This window comes from Mixophyes fleayi, chromosome 11 (assembly GCF_038048845.1).
Source record: "Mixophyes fleayi isolate aMixFle1 chromosome 11, aMixFle1.hap1, whole genome shotgun sequence".
Taxonomy (NCBI): Eukaryota; Metazoa; Chordata; class Amphibia; order Anura; family Limnodynastidae; genus Mixophyes; species Mixophyes fleayi.
In genome coordinates this window covers 848908-865000 of record NC_134412.1, presented here as the reverse complement: position 1 = coordinate 865000, position 16093 = coordinate 848908, and the positions used below count along the sequence as shown (strand labels likewise).

The following is a 16093-nucleotide window of genomic DNA, read 5'->3' as shown; positions in this document are numbered from 1 at the left end:
GATCAGATCTACCTGCTAGAGATGTACAATCATCAGATCTACCTGCTAGAGGTGTACAATGACCAGATCTACCCCCTAGAGGTGTACAATGATCAGATCTACCTGCTAGAGGTGTACAATGATCAGATCTACCTGCTAGAGGAGTACAATGATCAGATCTACCTGCTAGAGGTGTACAATGATCAGATCTACCTGCTAGAGGAGTACAATGATCAGATCTAACTGTTAGAGATGTACAATGATCAGATCTACCTGCTAGAGGTGTACAACACTCAGATATAACGCCTAGAAGTGTACAACATACAGACCCACCTCTTAGAGGCGCACACTTCACAGAACAATCTCTTGACGACATATAAAACACAGATTGCCGGTGATATATTGGCAGATAATCCTTTTAATATTATAAAGCACTAATGATTACTTGGAAGCTCTGTGCAAGCTGAGGGTAAAACAGTCCATTGGGTGTAGACGTCACATTAGGTGACATGACCCTGAGTGCGTATTTAGGAAGAGAGGGGAGAGGGCCGACCTCTACTAAACAAGCCTGTGAAGGCAACTAATAAGGAAACCTTATTTACAATTACACTTTGTTACCTACATTCCTGCAGAGGACTAGATTGGGTCCTAGACACTGTCAGACTGGTATCAGGGATGGTCTAATAGACTGCTGACTATGACCTAGTCCTCTGTGCTCTCTCCACCCAGGTCATAGAGGTGTTACGTCCGGTTACATTGTAGACACTGTCAGACTGGTATCAGGGATGGTCTAATAGACTGCTGACTATGACCTAGTCCTCTGTGCTCTCTCCACCCAGGTCATAGAGGTGTTACGTCCGGTTACATTGTAGACACTGTCAGACTGGTATCAGGGATGGTCTAATAGACTGCTGACTATGACCTAGTCCTCTGTGCTCTCTCCACTCAGGTCATAGAGGTGTTACGTCCGGTTACATTGTAGACACTGTCAGACTGGTATCAGGGATGGTCTAATAGACTGCTGACTATGACCTATTCCTCTGTGCTCTCTCCACTCAGGTCATAGAGGTGTTACGTCCGGTTACATTGTAGACACTGTCAGACTGGTATCAGGGATGGTCTAATAGACTGCTGACTATGACCTAGTCCTCTGTGCTCTCTCCACTCAGGTCATAGAGGTGTTACATCCGGTTACATTGTAGACACTGTCAGACTGGTATCAGGGATGGTCTAATAGACTGCTGACTGTGACCCAGTCCTCTGTGCTCTCTCCACCCAGGTCATAGACGTGTTACGTCCGGTTACATTGTAGACACTGTCAGACTGGTATCAGGGATGGTCTAATAGACTGCTGACTATGACCTAGTCCTCTGTGCTCTCTCCACCCAGGTCATAGAGGTGTTACGTCCGGTTACATTGTAGACACTGTCAGACTGGTATCGGGATGGTCTAATAGACTGCTGACTATGACCCAGTCCTCTGTGCTCTCTCCACCCAGGTCATAGAGGTGTTATGTCCGGTTACATTGTAGACACTGTCAGACTGGTATCAGGGATGGTCTAATAGACTGCTGACTGTGACCTAGTCCTCTGTGCTCTCTCCACCCAGGTCATAGACGTGTTACATCCGGTTACATTGTAGACACTGTCAGACTGGTATCAGGGATGGTCTAATAGACTGCTGACTGTGACCCAGTCCTCTGTACTCTCTCCACCCAGGTCATAGACATGTTACGTCCGGTTACATTGTAGACACTGTCAGACTGGTATCAGGTATGGTCTAATAGACTGCTGACTGTGACCCAGTCCTCTGTGCTCTCTCCACCCAGGTCATAGAGGTGTTACGTCCGGTTACATTGTAGACACTGTCAGACTGGTATCAGGGATGGTCTAATAGACTGCTGACTGTGACCCAGTCCTCTGTGCTCTCTCCACCCAGGTCATAGAGGTGTTACGTCCGGTTACATTGTAGACACTGTCAGACTGGTATCAGGGATGGTCTAATAGACTGCTGACTGTGACCTAGTCCTCTGTGCTCTCTCCACCCAGGTCATAGACGTGTTACGTCCGGTTACATTGTAGACACTGTCAGACTGGTATCAGGGATGGTCTAATAGACTGCTGACTGTGACCTAGTCCTCTGTGCTCTCTCCACTCAGGTCATAGAGGTGTTACGTCCGGTTACATTGTAGACACTGTCAGACTGGTATCAGGGATGGTCTAATAGACTGCTGACTATGACCTAGTCCTCTGTGCTCTCTCCACCCAGGTCATAGAGGTGTTACGTCCGGTTACATTGTAGACACTGTCAGACTGGTATCAGGGATGGTCTAATAGACTGCTGACTATGACCCAGTCCTCTGTGCTCTCTCCACCCAGGTCATAGAGGTGTTATGTCCGGTTACATTGTAGACACTGTCAGACTGGTATCAGGGATGGTCTAATAGACTGCTGACTATGACCCAGTCCTCTGTGCTCTCTCCACTCAGGTCATAGAGGTGTTACGTCCGGTTACATTGTGGACACTGTCAGACTGGTATCAGGGATGGTCTAATAGACTGCTGACTATGACCTAGTCCTCTGTGCTCTCTCCACCCAGGTCATAGAGGTGTTACGTCCGGTTACATTGTAGACACTCTCAGACTGGTATCAGGGATGGTCTAATAGACTGCTGACTGTGACCTAGTCCTCTGTGCTCTCTCCACCCAGGTCATAGAGGTGTTACGTCCGGTTACATTGTAGACACTCTCAGACTGGTATCAGGGATGGTCTAATAGACTGCTGACTATGACCTAGTCCTCTGTGCTCTCTCCCCCCAGGTCATAGAGGTGTTACGTCCGGTTACATTGTAGACACTGTCAGACTGGTATCAGGGATGGTCTAATAGACTGCTGACTATGACCCAGTCCTCTGTGCTCTCTCCACCCAGGTCATAGAGGTGTTATGTCCGGTTACATTGTAGACACTGTCAGACTGGTATCAGGGATGGTCTAATAGACTGCTGACTGTGACCCAGTCCTCTGTGCTCTCTCCACTCAGGTCATAGAGGTGTTACGTCCAGTTACATTGTAGACACTGTCAGACTGGTATCAGGGATGGTCTAATAGACTGCTGACTGTGACCCAGTCCTCTGTGCTCTCTCCACCCAGGTCATAGACGTGTTACGTCCGGTTACATTGTAGACACTGTCAGACTGGTATCAGGGATGGTCTAATAGACTGCTGACTATGACCCAGTCCTCTGTGCTCTCTCCACTCAGGTCATAGAGGTGTTACGTCCGGTTACATTGTAGACACTGTCAGACTGGTATCAGGGATGGTCTAATAGACTGCTGACTATGACCCAGTCCTCTGTGCTCTCTCCACCCAGGTCATAGAGGTGTTACGTCCGGTTACATTGTAGACACTGTCAGACTGGTATCAGGGATGGTCTAATAGACTGCTGACTATGACCCAGTCCTCTGTGCTCTCTCCACTCAGGTCATAGAGGTGTTATGTCCGGTTACATTGTAGACACTGTCAGACTGGTATCAGGGATGGTCTAATAGACTGCTGACTATGACCTAGTCCTCTGTGCTCTCTCCACTCAGGTCATAGAGGTGTTACGTCCGGTTACATTGTAGACACTGTCAGACTGGTATCGGGATGGTCTAATAGACTGCTGACTATGACCTAGTCCTCTGTGCTCTCTCCACCCAGGTCATAGAGGTGTTATGTCCGGTTACATTGTAGACACTGTCAGACTGGTATCAGGGATGGTCTAATAGACTGCTGACTGTGACCCAGTCCTCTGTGCTCTCTCCACTCAGGTCATAGAGGTGTTATGTCCGGTTACATTGTAGACACTGTCAGACTGGTATCAGGGATGGTCTAATAGACTGCTGACTATGACCTAGTCCTCTGTGCTCTCTCCACTCAGGTCATAGAGGTGTTACGTCCGGTTACATTGTAGACACTGTCAGACTGGTATCAGGGATGGTCTAATAGACTGCTGACTATGACCTAGTCCTCTGTGCTCTCTCCACCCAGGTCATAGAGGTGTTACGTCCGGTTACATTGTAGACACTGTCAGACTGGTATCAGGGATGGTCTAATAGACTGCTGACTATGACCTAGTCCTCTGTGCTCTCTCCACCCAGGTCATAGACGTGTTACGTCCGGTTACATTGTAGACACTGTCAGACTGGTATCAGGGATGGTCTAATAGACTGCTGACTGTGACCCAGTCCTCTATGCTCTCTCCACCCAGGTCATAGAGGTGTTACGTCCGGTTACATTGTAGACACTGTCAGACTGGTATCAGGGATGGTCTAATAGACTGCTGACTATGACCCAGTCCTCTGTGCTCTCTCCACTCAGGTCATAGAGGTGTTATGTCCGGTTACATTGTAGACACTGTCAGACTGGTATCAGGGATGGTCTAATAGACTGCTGACTATGACCCAGTCCTCTGTGCTCTCTCCACCCAGGTCATAGAGGTGTTACGTCCGGTTACATTGTAGACACTGTCAGACTGGTATCAGGGATGGTCTAATAGACTGCTGACTATGACCCAGTCCTCTGTGCTCTCTCCACTCAGGTCATAGAGGTGTTACGTCCGGTTACATTGTAGACACTGTCAGACTGGTATCAGGGATGGTCTAATAGACTGCTGACTATGACCCAGTCCTCTGTGCTCTCTCCACCCAGGTCATAGAGGTGTTACGTCCGGTTACATTGTAGACACTGTCAGACTGGTATCAGGGATGGTCTAATAGACTGCTGACTGTGACCCAGTCCTCTGTGCTCTCTCCACTCAGGTCATAGAGGTGTTACGTCCGGTTACATTGTAGACACTGTCAGACTGGTATCAGGGATGGTCTAATAGACTGATGACTATGACCTAGTCCTCTGTGCTCTCTCCACTCAGGTCATAGAGGTGTTACGTCCGGTTACATTGTAGACACTGTCAGACTGGTATCAGGGATGGTCTAATAGACTGCTGACTGTGACCCAGTCCTCTGTGCTCTCTCCACCCAGGTCATAGACGTGTTACGTCCGGTTACATTGTAGACACTGTCAGACTGGTATCAGGGATGGTCTAATAGACTGATGACTATGACCCAGTCCTCTGTGCTCTCTCCACCCAGGTCATAGAGGTGTTATGTCCGGTTACATTGTAGACACTGTCAGACTGGTATCAGGGATGGTCTAATAGACTGCTGACTATGACCTAGTCCTCTGTGCTCTCTCCACCCAGGTCATAGACGTGTTACGTCCGGTTACATTGTAGACACTGTCAGACTGGTATCAGGGATGGTCTAATAGACTGCTGACTATGACCCAGTCCTCTGTGCTCTCTCCACTCAGGTCATAGAGGTGTTACGTCCGGTTACATTGTAGACACTGTCAGACTGGTATCAGGGATGGTCTAATAGACTGCTGACTGTGACCCAGTCCTCTGTGCTCTCTCCACCCAGGTCATAGAGGTGTTACATCCGGTTACATTGTAGACACTGTCAGACTGGTATCAGGGATGGTCTAATAGACTGCTGACTGTGACCCAGTCCTCTGTGCTCTCTCCACTCAGGTCATAGAGGTGTTACGTCCGGTTACATTGTAGACACTGTCAGACTGGTATCAGGGATGGTCTAATAGACTGATGACTATGACCTAGTCCTCTGTGCTCTCTCCACCCAGGTCATAGACGTGTTATGTCCGGTTACATTGTAGACACTGTCAGACTGGTATCAGGGATGGTCTAATAGACTGCTGACTATGACCTAGTCCTCTGTGCTCTCTCCACCCAGGTCATAGACGTGTTACGTCCGGTTACATTGTAGACACTGTCAGACTGGTATCAGGTATGGTCTAATAGACTGCTGACTGTGACCCAGTCCTCTGTGCTCTCTCCACTCAGGTCATAGAGGTGTTATGTCCGGTTACATTGTAGACACTGTCAGACTGGTATCAGGGATGGTCTAATAGACTGCTGACTATGACCTAGTCCTCTGTGCTCTCTCCACCCAGGTCATAGACGTGTTACGTCCGGTTACATTGTAGACACTGTCAGACTGGTATCAGGGATGGTCTAATAGACTGCTGACTATGACCCAGTCCTCTGTGCTCTCTCCACCCAGGTCATAGAGGTGTTACGTCCGGTTACATTGTAGAGACTGTCAGACTGGTATCAGGGATGGTCTAATAGACTGCTGACTATGACCTAGTCCTCTGTGCTCTCTCCACCCAGGTCATAGAGGTGTTACGTCCGGTTACATTGTAGACACTGAGCCTTTAGGTGGATACATCGTTATTCAGTACTAACCACAGTATCTATATATCTCTTATAATAACAAACGTCAGATTGTGTCTCCCATTGTAGCGCTTAGTTTCCACTTTCTAACTACCAGGTTCTGAATGTTTTGGTTTATTTACTGTAACACCAGGGACATTGTATGTGACTCTAAATGACTCATTCCAATAGAATGTAACCCCTTCTGTCCACTATTAGCCTCATTGGCTACAATGGCTAATAACTTGACCCTTAGCAGCTCCACATTGGCTGGTGGGTTAGAGTGGCTGGTGAAGCATTTTGGGAGAATGACTCCTGGAAACAGACATCAGACAGGAAGGATAAAATATTCAGTTTATTAAAGGGTAAAAGCTAACTTATAAGTAGGAAAATACTGAGCCTGATTCATCATCAGCGCAATGTGAGCGGAACTTGTGTTTAAGAAAATCTGATGTAATCGGATGTAATTTGCATGTATGTCGCTTGTGTTGAAGTACAAGAAACGTTTCCATGGGAATAAGTACACTGTGCAGACTGCAGACTATGCTATGTGCAATATAAAGAAAAACTTTCTAAAATGCATTTACTTAACTATTAATACTATGATCATTAATAAAAAATATATGCGAAATAAAATACATGAAATATATAAACCTGGATGTTCTTAATGCTTACTGTACATAAAATGCATTTTCTGTTACATGCACACACATGTTCTAGAATACATACGTGTCACTATTAGTTTCCTGCCCTGATAACAGCACATACCTGAGCTTGAAGTGGATGGATGTGCGTCAGATCCTTCCCAGCCCTGTTCCATCATTCTTGTCGTAGGCAGTTGAAAGTGTCATTTGCGTTTGGACATGAATTGGATGCAATTTTGTTGACTGGTGTAAGAGCCGCTGCTGAGCATGTGCAAGATACGTCACACAACATGACTGACTGATGACTCAGGCCTACAATGTCTTTCATATCTGCTAAATGTACAGAAAGTGACTGTTCCCTGTTATCATGACATATTTACAGTGGACCCATGAGCTTACAATTAGATACTCACATAAACATCACATAAATTCTGGCTATAAAGTCCACGAGTTTCGCTTTTGTTTCTCCGTTCTGACCTGTACTGGATAGAGCTCTGGGGACGAAGATGAGGTCATCTGCTGCCTGGTGCGATTGTGGCTGGGTTTGGGGACACTTACTGCCAAATACCAATGGTGAAATGTGAAATCACTGAACAGATACCGATATGATATGAAACCATAGTATATGTCACCAGCAGATTATTGATCGGTAAGAATGTGATGTGACATCATAAATGTGATCAGTGCGTTCTACTCCCCCCTTTGTATCTATGATCACCATGTACAAGGTAATAACAGCCAGCTATGTCCTGGACTCTTTCAGTGTATTTGTGCTCTATATTGTGTTCATAGCGTGGGATCTGTATGGGCATAGACTAAAAGTGACCCGGCTGTTGCCCATGGCAGCAGAGGGTGGCAGAGATGTGTCCCTGATGGTGGGAGCAAGATGCAGCTGGTGAGAAAGGGACAAATCATGGCAGGTGAATGGTTGTAAGAGGGCTGAGTACTCTTGGGGAAATGGTAGGGCTAAAAAAATGTAATGTAGTTATGTAACATATGTGTCACCTTACATATACTCTAATACATGAACATTATATCCATATAATCTCAGAGCAAGAGAGAGAACCTACATTCTGAGAGATGGGCTTCGGAACCAATAGAGGAGCAGAGAGAGAGAACCTACATTCTGAGAGGTTCCAGAACCCAGATATTGACAGAAAGAGAGAACCTATATTCTGAAAGGTGGGCTCCAGAACTGAGAGAGGCAGAAAGAGAGAACCTGTGTTCTGGGAGGTGGGCCCCTGAATCCAGCAAGAGTCAAAGAGAGAGAACCTACATTCTGAGAGATGGGCTTCAGAACCAATAGAGGAGCAGAGAGAGAGAACCTACATTCTGAGACATGGGCTTCGGAACCAAGAGAGAGGAAGAAAGAGAGAACTAAACGTTCTGAGAGGTAGGCTTCAGAACCCAGAGAGGGACAAAGAGAGAGAACCTACATTCTGAGAGGTTCCAGAACCCAGATATTGACAGAAAGAGAGAACCTATATTCTGAAAGGTGGGCTCCAGAACTGAGAGAGGCAGAAAGAGAGAACCCACGTTCTGGGAGGTGGGCCCCTGAATCCAGCAAGAATCAAAGAGAGAGAACCTATGTCCTGAGAATTGCGGTCCAGAACCCAGAGAGGGGCAAAGAGAGAGAACCTATGTCCTGAGAAGTGGGCTCCAGAACCAAGAGAGGGGCAAAGACAGAGAACCTATGTTCTGAGAGGTGGGCTCTAGAACTGAGAGAGGCAGAGAAAAAGAGAGAGAACCTACATTCTGAGAAGTTCCGGAACCCCGAGATTGACAGAAAGAGAGAACCTATATTCTGAAAGGTGGGCTCCAGAACTGAGAGAGGCAGAAAGAGAGAACCCACGTTCTGGGAGGTGGGCCCCTGAATCCAGCAAGAATCAAAGAGAGAGAACCTATGTCCGGAGAATTGGGGTCCAGAACCCAGAGAGGGGCAAAGAGAGAGAACCTATTTTCTGTGAAGTGGGCTCCAGAACCAAGAGAGGGGCAAAGACAGAGAACCTATGTTCTGAGAGGTGGGCTCTAGAACTGAGAGAGGCAGAGAAAGAGAGAGAGAACCTACATTCTGAGAAGTTCCGGAACCCCGAGATTGACAGAAAGAGATAACCTATATTCTGAAAGGTGGGCTCCGGAACTGAGAGAGGCAGAAAGAGAGAACCCACGTTCTGGGAGGTGGGCCCCTGAATCCAGCAAGAATCAAAGAGAGAGAACCTATGTTCTGAGATGTGGGCTCTGAGTTCTGAGCTGCAGGAATCCAGGTGCTCTCAGCTTGACTTGTCTGAGAACTGATTGCCAGGAGTGTGAGGGCCATACTGAGAGGACTATATGCGTAGAGACAGCCTGCCCCTGGGTATTGAACGTAGCAGGATACAGGAGTAGGGAAGAGATACCCTGGTGTGAGGTGAGATCAGGGCAGGTGGAATGGCTCTGAAAGTGCTGAAGCTGGAGAGAGAGATTCAGAGTGACAACCTCAATCAGCTAGAGTGTCAGCTCTGGGGACAGATAATGTGATTACAACTGGGATATATATAAGCAATTACTGTGCTGGAGAAAAAGATGTACTAAAAGTTTACTTTCTTTATCACAGCCCATTCATCCGCTGTAATTGTACTACGTTACTGTGTAGGGGCTGCTATCCATGTAACTAACCCTTGTACCTGGGAAGTAAACTGGTCTAAGCCTTTGAGGTAAGACCTCCAATGGTAGGTGCCAGGGGATAAGCACATACACACATCACCCCGCAGACTGAATGCATGACTTTCTAGAGTAGATAATGGGGGGACTCTATGTAATACATGGGGTTTAGTGTTTAGGGCGTTGATGTAGATTGCAGGAGGACACACTTATCCCATTGTTCCTCTCTTACACTGATCCTAGAGTGAGGGCATGGTGTCACCTATGAAGATACAAGCCTTGTGAGGAGATTATTCCTCTGAGCACTGACAGTAGCATGAGGAGGAAGCAGGACTTCAGGGTAAACTGAAGAGCACTTGGCAAAGCCATTATTATGAGTTCTTTATTGCTACTGCCGTATATATAGAGTTTATCTCTGTGTATATGGCAGTGTCTGTGGCTTAGAGTTGCTTGTGAATGTGTCTGTCACAGGGTGCGAGCAGTTACTTACGAGACAAAAAGTTCCTCCTTTGTAGAACAGGTGCTGGCTGGCTAAACTGTGAGGTAATTCACCCATTTTACTAATGTTGTACAACTGTATCGTTCCCTGCAATACTTTTGGTACCAGCAATTTGTACTTAAAAGTGTCTCAGTTGCTACATTTCAGGATTATTAAAGGATGTATCAGTCTTTGTGGAGATTTTTTATTAAATAATTAAATATAAATCACCTATCGGGTATACTTTATGAACACAATCTCCTGCCTATATTTATTGTTTGTTAGATACACTCTAGTAGTATATCTAACATGTACGTGAAGCTAAAACATATTCTGCTGAATAATGGCCTCTACCTCTGTCTCTCATATCAAGTGTCTCCGTGTCTCATGTCAAGCAGATTTTTGAGATGGAAGGATATTGCCTTCTTATAGGTGAGATTCTGCATAAAACACCGTCTAGCGCTTCTGAGGCATTAGGTTGACCCCAACCTCCCTCTCCATCAGCCGCCCACCCACTCTCCAGAATACACCTTAGAATAGCCACAAGCACCAGAGATACCTGCCATGGTGAGCGGGGGCCCTGGGTTACTAGAAATGTAAGGGCAGCACGGTGGCTCAGTGGTTAGCACATCTGCCTTACAGCACTGGGGTCATGAGTTCAATTCCCGACCATGGCCTTATCTGTGTGGAATTTGTATGTTCTCCCCGTGTTTGCATGGGTTTCCTCCGGGTGCTCCGGTTTCCTCCCACACTCCAAAAACATACTGGTAGGTTAATTGGCTGCTAACAAATTGACCCTAGTCTGTGTGTGTGTGTGTGTGTTAGGGAATTTAGACTGTAAGCTCCATTGGGGCAGGGACTGATGTGAGTGAGTTCTCTGTACAGCGCTGCGGAATTAGTGGCGCTATATAAATAAATGATGATGATGATGATGATGTAAGGGCCATATTCTGCTGTTCTTTGCTGACGTTACTGTATGTGTTGGGTAAAGGAACAACTGACAGAAATATGGACATATTTATTGCAGCTTAATTAGCAGGTGAATTAATATAAGGACACACTGGATATAAGGACACACCTGATATAAGTATATTATGGATATACTGTAAGTACACACTAGATATATGGATGAAAGGAAAGATCTCCAGTAGCCGTCCCAGGCTGTACACAATGAGGACAATCTCTGCTCCTCTATACAGACTAAGAAAACACCAGGAATCATGGACAAAGATCTTTATTGAATGTTTCCATTTTACAGCAAACTAGATAATAGTTCACACCGGATATAAGAACACATTCGATAAAGAATACATTGGATATAAGTATACTATGGATATACTGTAATACACACCAGGGGATAAATGTATTAAGCTCCGGGTTCTTCAACACCCGCGAGTTCGGCGTCTTCGGCGTTTAAATTTAAAGCGGCGCTGCCTTGTAAAGGGAAACTTCCCTTTACAAGGCAGCGCCGCTTTAAATTTAAACGCTGAGGACGCCGAACTCGCGGGTGTTGAAGAACCCGGAGCTTAATACATTTACCCCCAGGTATAACAATGCACTGAATATAAGGACACACCTGATATAAGGACACACTGGATATAAGGACACATTGAATATAAGGACACACCAGATATAAAAATACATTGGATATAAGAATACATTGGATATAAGTATACTATGGATATACTGTAAGTACACACCAGGTATAACAATGCACTGAATATGAGGAGACACCTGAATAAAGGACACATTGGATATACAGTAAGGACATGGCACATATAGATACACTATAGATATACTCTGAGCACGCACTGTATACAAGGCAGCTTTGTGTACTTAAACGTAAATGATGCACTTCCCACTCACAGTCTGTAATGTTTATATAACTGCGTCCTTCTGCTTTAAGCTCAGTTTGACACCACTACCCCTAATGTCCCCCATACTGTGCACCTGCCCAGTGGGCTCTGAGTGATGCGTATTTACAAGTAAAACATTTAATCATTTGCGAGTAGAGAGGAGCAAAATTTTCAAAGCAATTCAGAAAACTATTCACATTTAGCCGCAAGATTTGGGGCATTTTGCTGCAGTGAATGAGGAGAATGAAGAACCGTCAGCCCAGATTTATTTCTTTAATTAGTGAAACTAAAGCCTGGATCAGGCTTCGCATTTTGTATGAAATGTGGCGTTAATTGTGCTAATCTCTACCTGTGACTCCATGACTGACGTTTACACATAGCAAGTCGGTATAATTACTCTGTTTGTTGTAATTAGTTAGGAATACTTGGGGTACTGACTGGATAATTAGCGGATTTATAGAGCTGTATATAATATTATAGATCACTCGTTCCGAGGGAAGAGCAGGAACCCACTGAAAACGCTGCTCCCTTCAGAGCCTGCGATTCTTCTGCTGGTGGCATCTGTTTCTATCCACACCTGATCCTTAAGGCCCAGATTGAGGACGGTGCCTCCAGAATTTACCTGAGGCTGATTTCGGACATTTTTGTCACAGAAGCTGAGCAGCTTCTTCTTTTGCTCTGCGCCCCTCTTGACATAGATGTGGAGACAGAGGTCTCCAATGGACATCACCTGGAAGGTGAAGTAATAGTGACCAGGCTCGGTGGTGCAGGTGAACTTTCCTGTGCTGCTGTCATATATATTTCCTTCGCTTGTGATAACCTGGCTAAATATCAGCACGTTGTCTTTAATTTTGGGCAGCGTGGCAGAGAAGACTGGTCTGTGCTGTTCTTTCATGTCGGCCATCGCTCCTTTCAAACCTTTTCTGCCTTGTTCTCCTAGAGATCCCAAAGGCCCTTCCGGACCTTTGTACCCTATGTGGCCAGGCTCACCTGTGGCCCCAGGGTCTCCTGCATCCCCTTTGCTTGTTGTCAGTCCAAGAATCCGCCCGGCAGCACCTGAGTGAGACGAGAAGGGTTACTGCAGTCTACAATCCTTCATGAACGGAAATTCGAAATAGTGTCTGAAAATGTTTACACGCTCAGTGATGCTATATTATGATCCCATAACAAATCCACAAATGCTGTTATTATAGACAAAGAGGTAAATGTATCATACCTTCTAGGAAGGAAAACTGGAGGTGTTGCCCACAGCAACCAATCAGATTCTAGCTAGTGTCTTCTAGAATGTACTAGATAAATGATAGCTGGAATCTGATTGGTTGCTGTGGGCAACACCTCCAGTTTTCCTATCTAGAAGGTGTGATACAGTTACCGCAAAGAGTGAACTGATCATATTTATGAAATCTCACTTATAACGTAAGACTGCAGCACGGTGGCTCAGTGGTTAGCACTTCTGCCTCACAGCACTGGGGTCATGAGTTTGATTCCCGTCCATAGTCTTATCTGTGTGGAGTTTGTATGTTCTCCCTGTGTTTGCGTGGGTTTCCTCCCACACTCCAAAAACATACTGGTAGGTTAATTGTCCGCTATCAAAAAATTGACCCTAGTGTGTGTGTGTGTGTGTGTGTATGTGTGTATGTCTGTGTGTGTATGTCTGTGTGTGTGTGTGTGTATGTGTGTGTGTGTCTGTGTGTATGTTATGGAATTTAGACTGTAAGCCACAATGGGGCAGGGACTGATGTGAGTTCTCTGTAGAGAGCTGGGGAATTAGTGGCGTTATATAAATAAATGATAATGATGATGAAGGCTGCATATCTATTATATATTGTAGGAACGTTTCACTTACTGAGGCACTTTTATCTGATAAACAAACTTACGTTATATTTAAACTAAGATTATTTTATGTAATCATCATCATCTTTTATTTATATAGTGCTAGAAAATTTCGTAGCGCTTTACAATTGGGAAGAAACACAGTAATAAAACAATACTGGGTAATACAGACAGAGAGGTAAGATCACCCGGCTCACAGGCTTGCAATCTATGTAATGTATACCAGTACTATGTGAAACATAATATATTTTCATCTAAGTATTAATAAAATGAAAATGAATTATAGCTGGTATTCACATCCTTATTCCACGAGCTACAGATATAAGAAGACTGACTGGGCCGAAGGGCACAGTCCACCAGCTCTGCCAGTGTTGCCCCGGTGGTATCACTATGTAAGTGTGGTCACAGGCTGTTCCTCCCAGTAAGTCTGGCTCCATCTGTTATTATTTCACTGTTGTCTCCTAATATAGATGAGTGACAGCTGTCATGTTACCTGGGTCTCCACGGTCCCCTTTCTGTCCCGGGCGCCCGTCACGGCCAGGTCTACCCGGATGGCCGTCCAATCCTTTGGCAGCTGTGCACCCATCAGATTGGCACCAAACCCAACTCAGGTTTTCTGCCAGTAGAAGGGCGAGGAGCAGCCAACAGATCCTCATCTCAGGCCTACAACAGGAGCACAAAACATTCAGGATCACATTCATCCCACAAATAGGAGCTTCATATCTCAGCGCTTCACTAAATAACAACAGGTTGGAACCAGAAGACATTCTTCATAGAGCAGTGTGTAATATTACAGTACATTATATAATAGAGCAGTATATAATATTACAGTACATGATCTAACTGAGCAGTATATAATACAGTACATTATATAACAGAGCAGTATATAATATAATAGAGCAGTATATAATTTAACAGTACGGCATATGATATAACACAGCAGTATATAGTATTACAGTGCAGCACATGATATAACAGCAGTATATAGTATAACAGTACAGCACATGATATAACACAGCAGTATATAGTATTACAGTGCAGCACATGATATAACAGCAGTATATAGTATTACAGTGCAGCACATGATATAACACAGCAGTATATAGTATAACAGTACAGCACATGATATAACACAGCAGTATATAGTATTACAGTGCAGCACATGATATAACAGAGCAGTATATAGTATTACAGTGCAGCATATGATAGAGCTTCGGGGAGCTACGTCTCATTCTAGGATCTAGTAGGGGACACAATAGTCTGTAATTCTTACCAGATTCAGTGTTCTCAGTGGCTGGAATCTGCAGATGTGAAGAGATCCGCTCCGGGGAGATTCTGACAGATTGTGATCCTCTATCCTCTGCAGACTTCTGCTTTTCCCAAATACCGAGCTCAGTTTCCCCATCACAGATTCTGTGGCTGCAAAACATAACATGATAAACTGTTCCACACCCCTGCACCGATTCGGATGAAAACAACGCAAGGTGGTCCAGTTGGATACCGGACAGATTTTGAGGGATATAAGGAGCTGGTTGGACCTCCTGTTGGTGTACACTGCCCAGAAGTTTGACCCGTGTAGCCTGTTCTGAGCCTCCCACTGGATGGATTTGGATGAAAATTTGAAAAGACTTTTAACATTGGATCTCAAACTAGGGCGCTGAGGTCCCAGCCAGACCTCCCGTTGAGGTGCGCTGGCCAGAACTTTGACCCAGGGTGCCTGCTCTGGGCCTTCCACTGGATGAATTTGGTGTGTTTGTCTGTCCGATTATGCATTCGGAAACCCCTGCACAGATTGGGATGAAACCAATGCAAAGTGGTCCAGTTGGATCCCAGAAGACATAGTAGTGGGTTGAGGTTCCGTTCGGGCCTCATGTGGTTATATATATATATATATATATTTATATCTATATCTATCTATCTATATATATATATATATATATACACATGTACCCACAGACAAGGTACACATGGACATATACGTGCGAATTCTCCGTGATCCACAGACTTTCTATCTAACATGCTGGGGGTAAAGTTAAAATAAAGCTGTGAGGAGATAAACCTTGTTCAACATACAAACTATTACTGTTATGATCTGCCCTGTTTCTTTGTGTGCATTTTACCCTGTGTTATGATATCCTTGTTACCCTGTGTGCACATTACCCTGTGTTATGATTAGAGATGGGCGGGTCCGGTTCTCCGAGAACCGAACCCACCCGAACTTTGGGTATCCGAGTACCGAGCTGAGCAGCTCGGTACTCTCCCGCCAATTCCGAATCCAAATCGAGGCCGAACGTCATTGTGACGTCGTCGGATCTCGGGACTCGGTTCTCGCGATACTTCAACTTTATAAATACACGCCTCCACAGCAATCCATCGCCATTTGACAGAGGGAGA

The 16093-nt window shown here is 45.3% G+C and overlaps 1 protein-coding gene across 1 annotated transcript; it reads right to left on the bottom strand.

Moving 5' to 3' along the window:
• Positions 1-11228: 11228 nt before the first annotated feature.
• Positions 11229-15101, bottom strand: C1QA (complement C1q A chain). The gene is made up of 4 exons (XM_075191703.1): positions 14973-15101; positions 14193-14362; positions 11698-12922; positions 11229-11348 (listed from the first exon to the last, which is right to left on the bottom strand). Exons 2-3 carry the CDS (start codon positions 14353-14355, stop codon positions 12348-12350), a joined length of 738 nt encoding a protein of 245 aa, XP_075047804.1. The 5' UTR covers positions 14356-14362; positions 14973-15101; the 3' UTR covers positions 11229-11348; positions 11698-12347.
• Between the last annotated feature and the right edge of the window lie 992 nt (positions 15102-16093).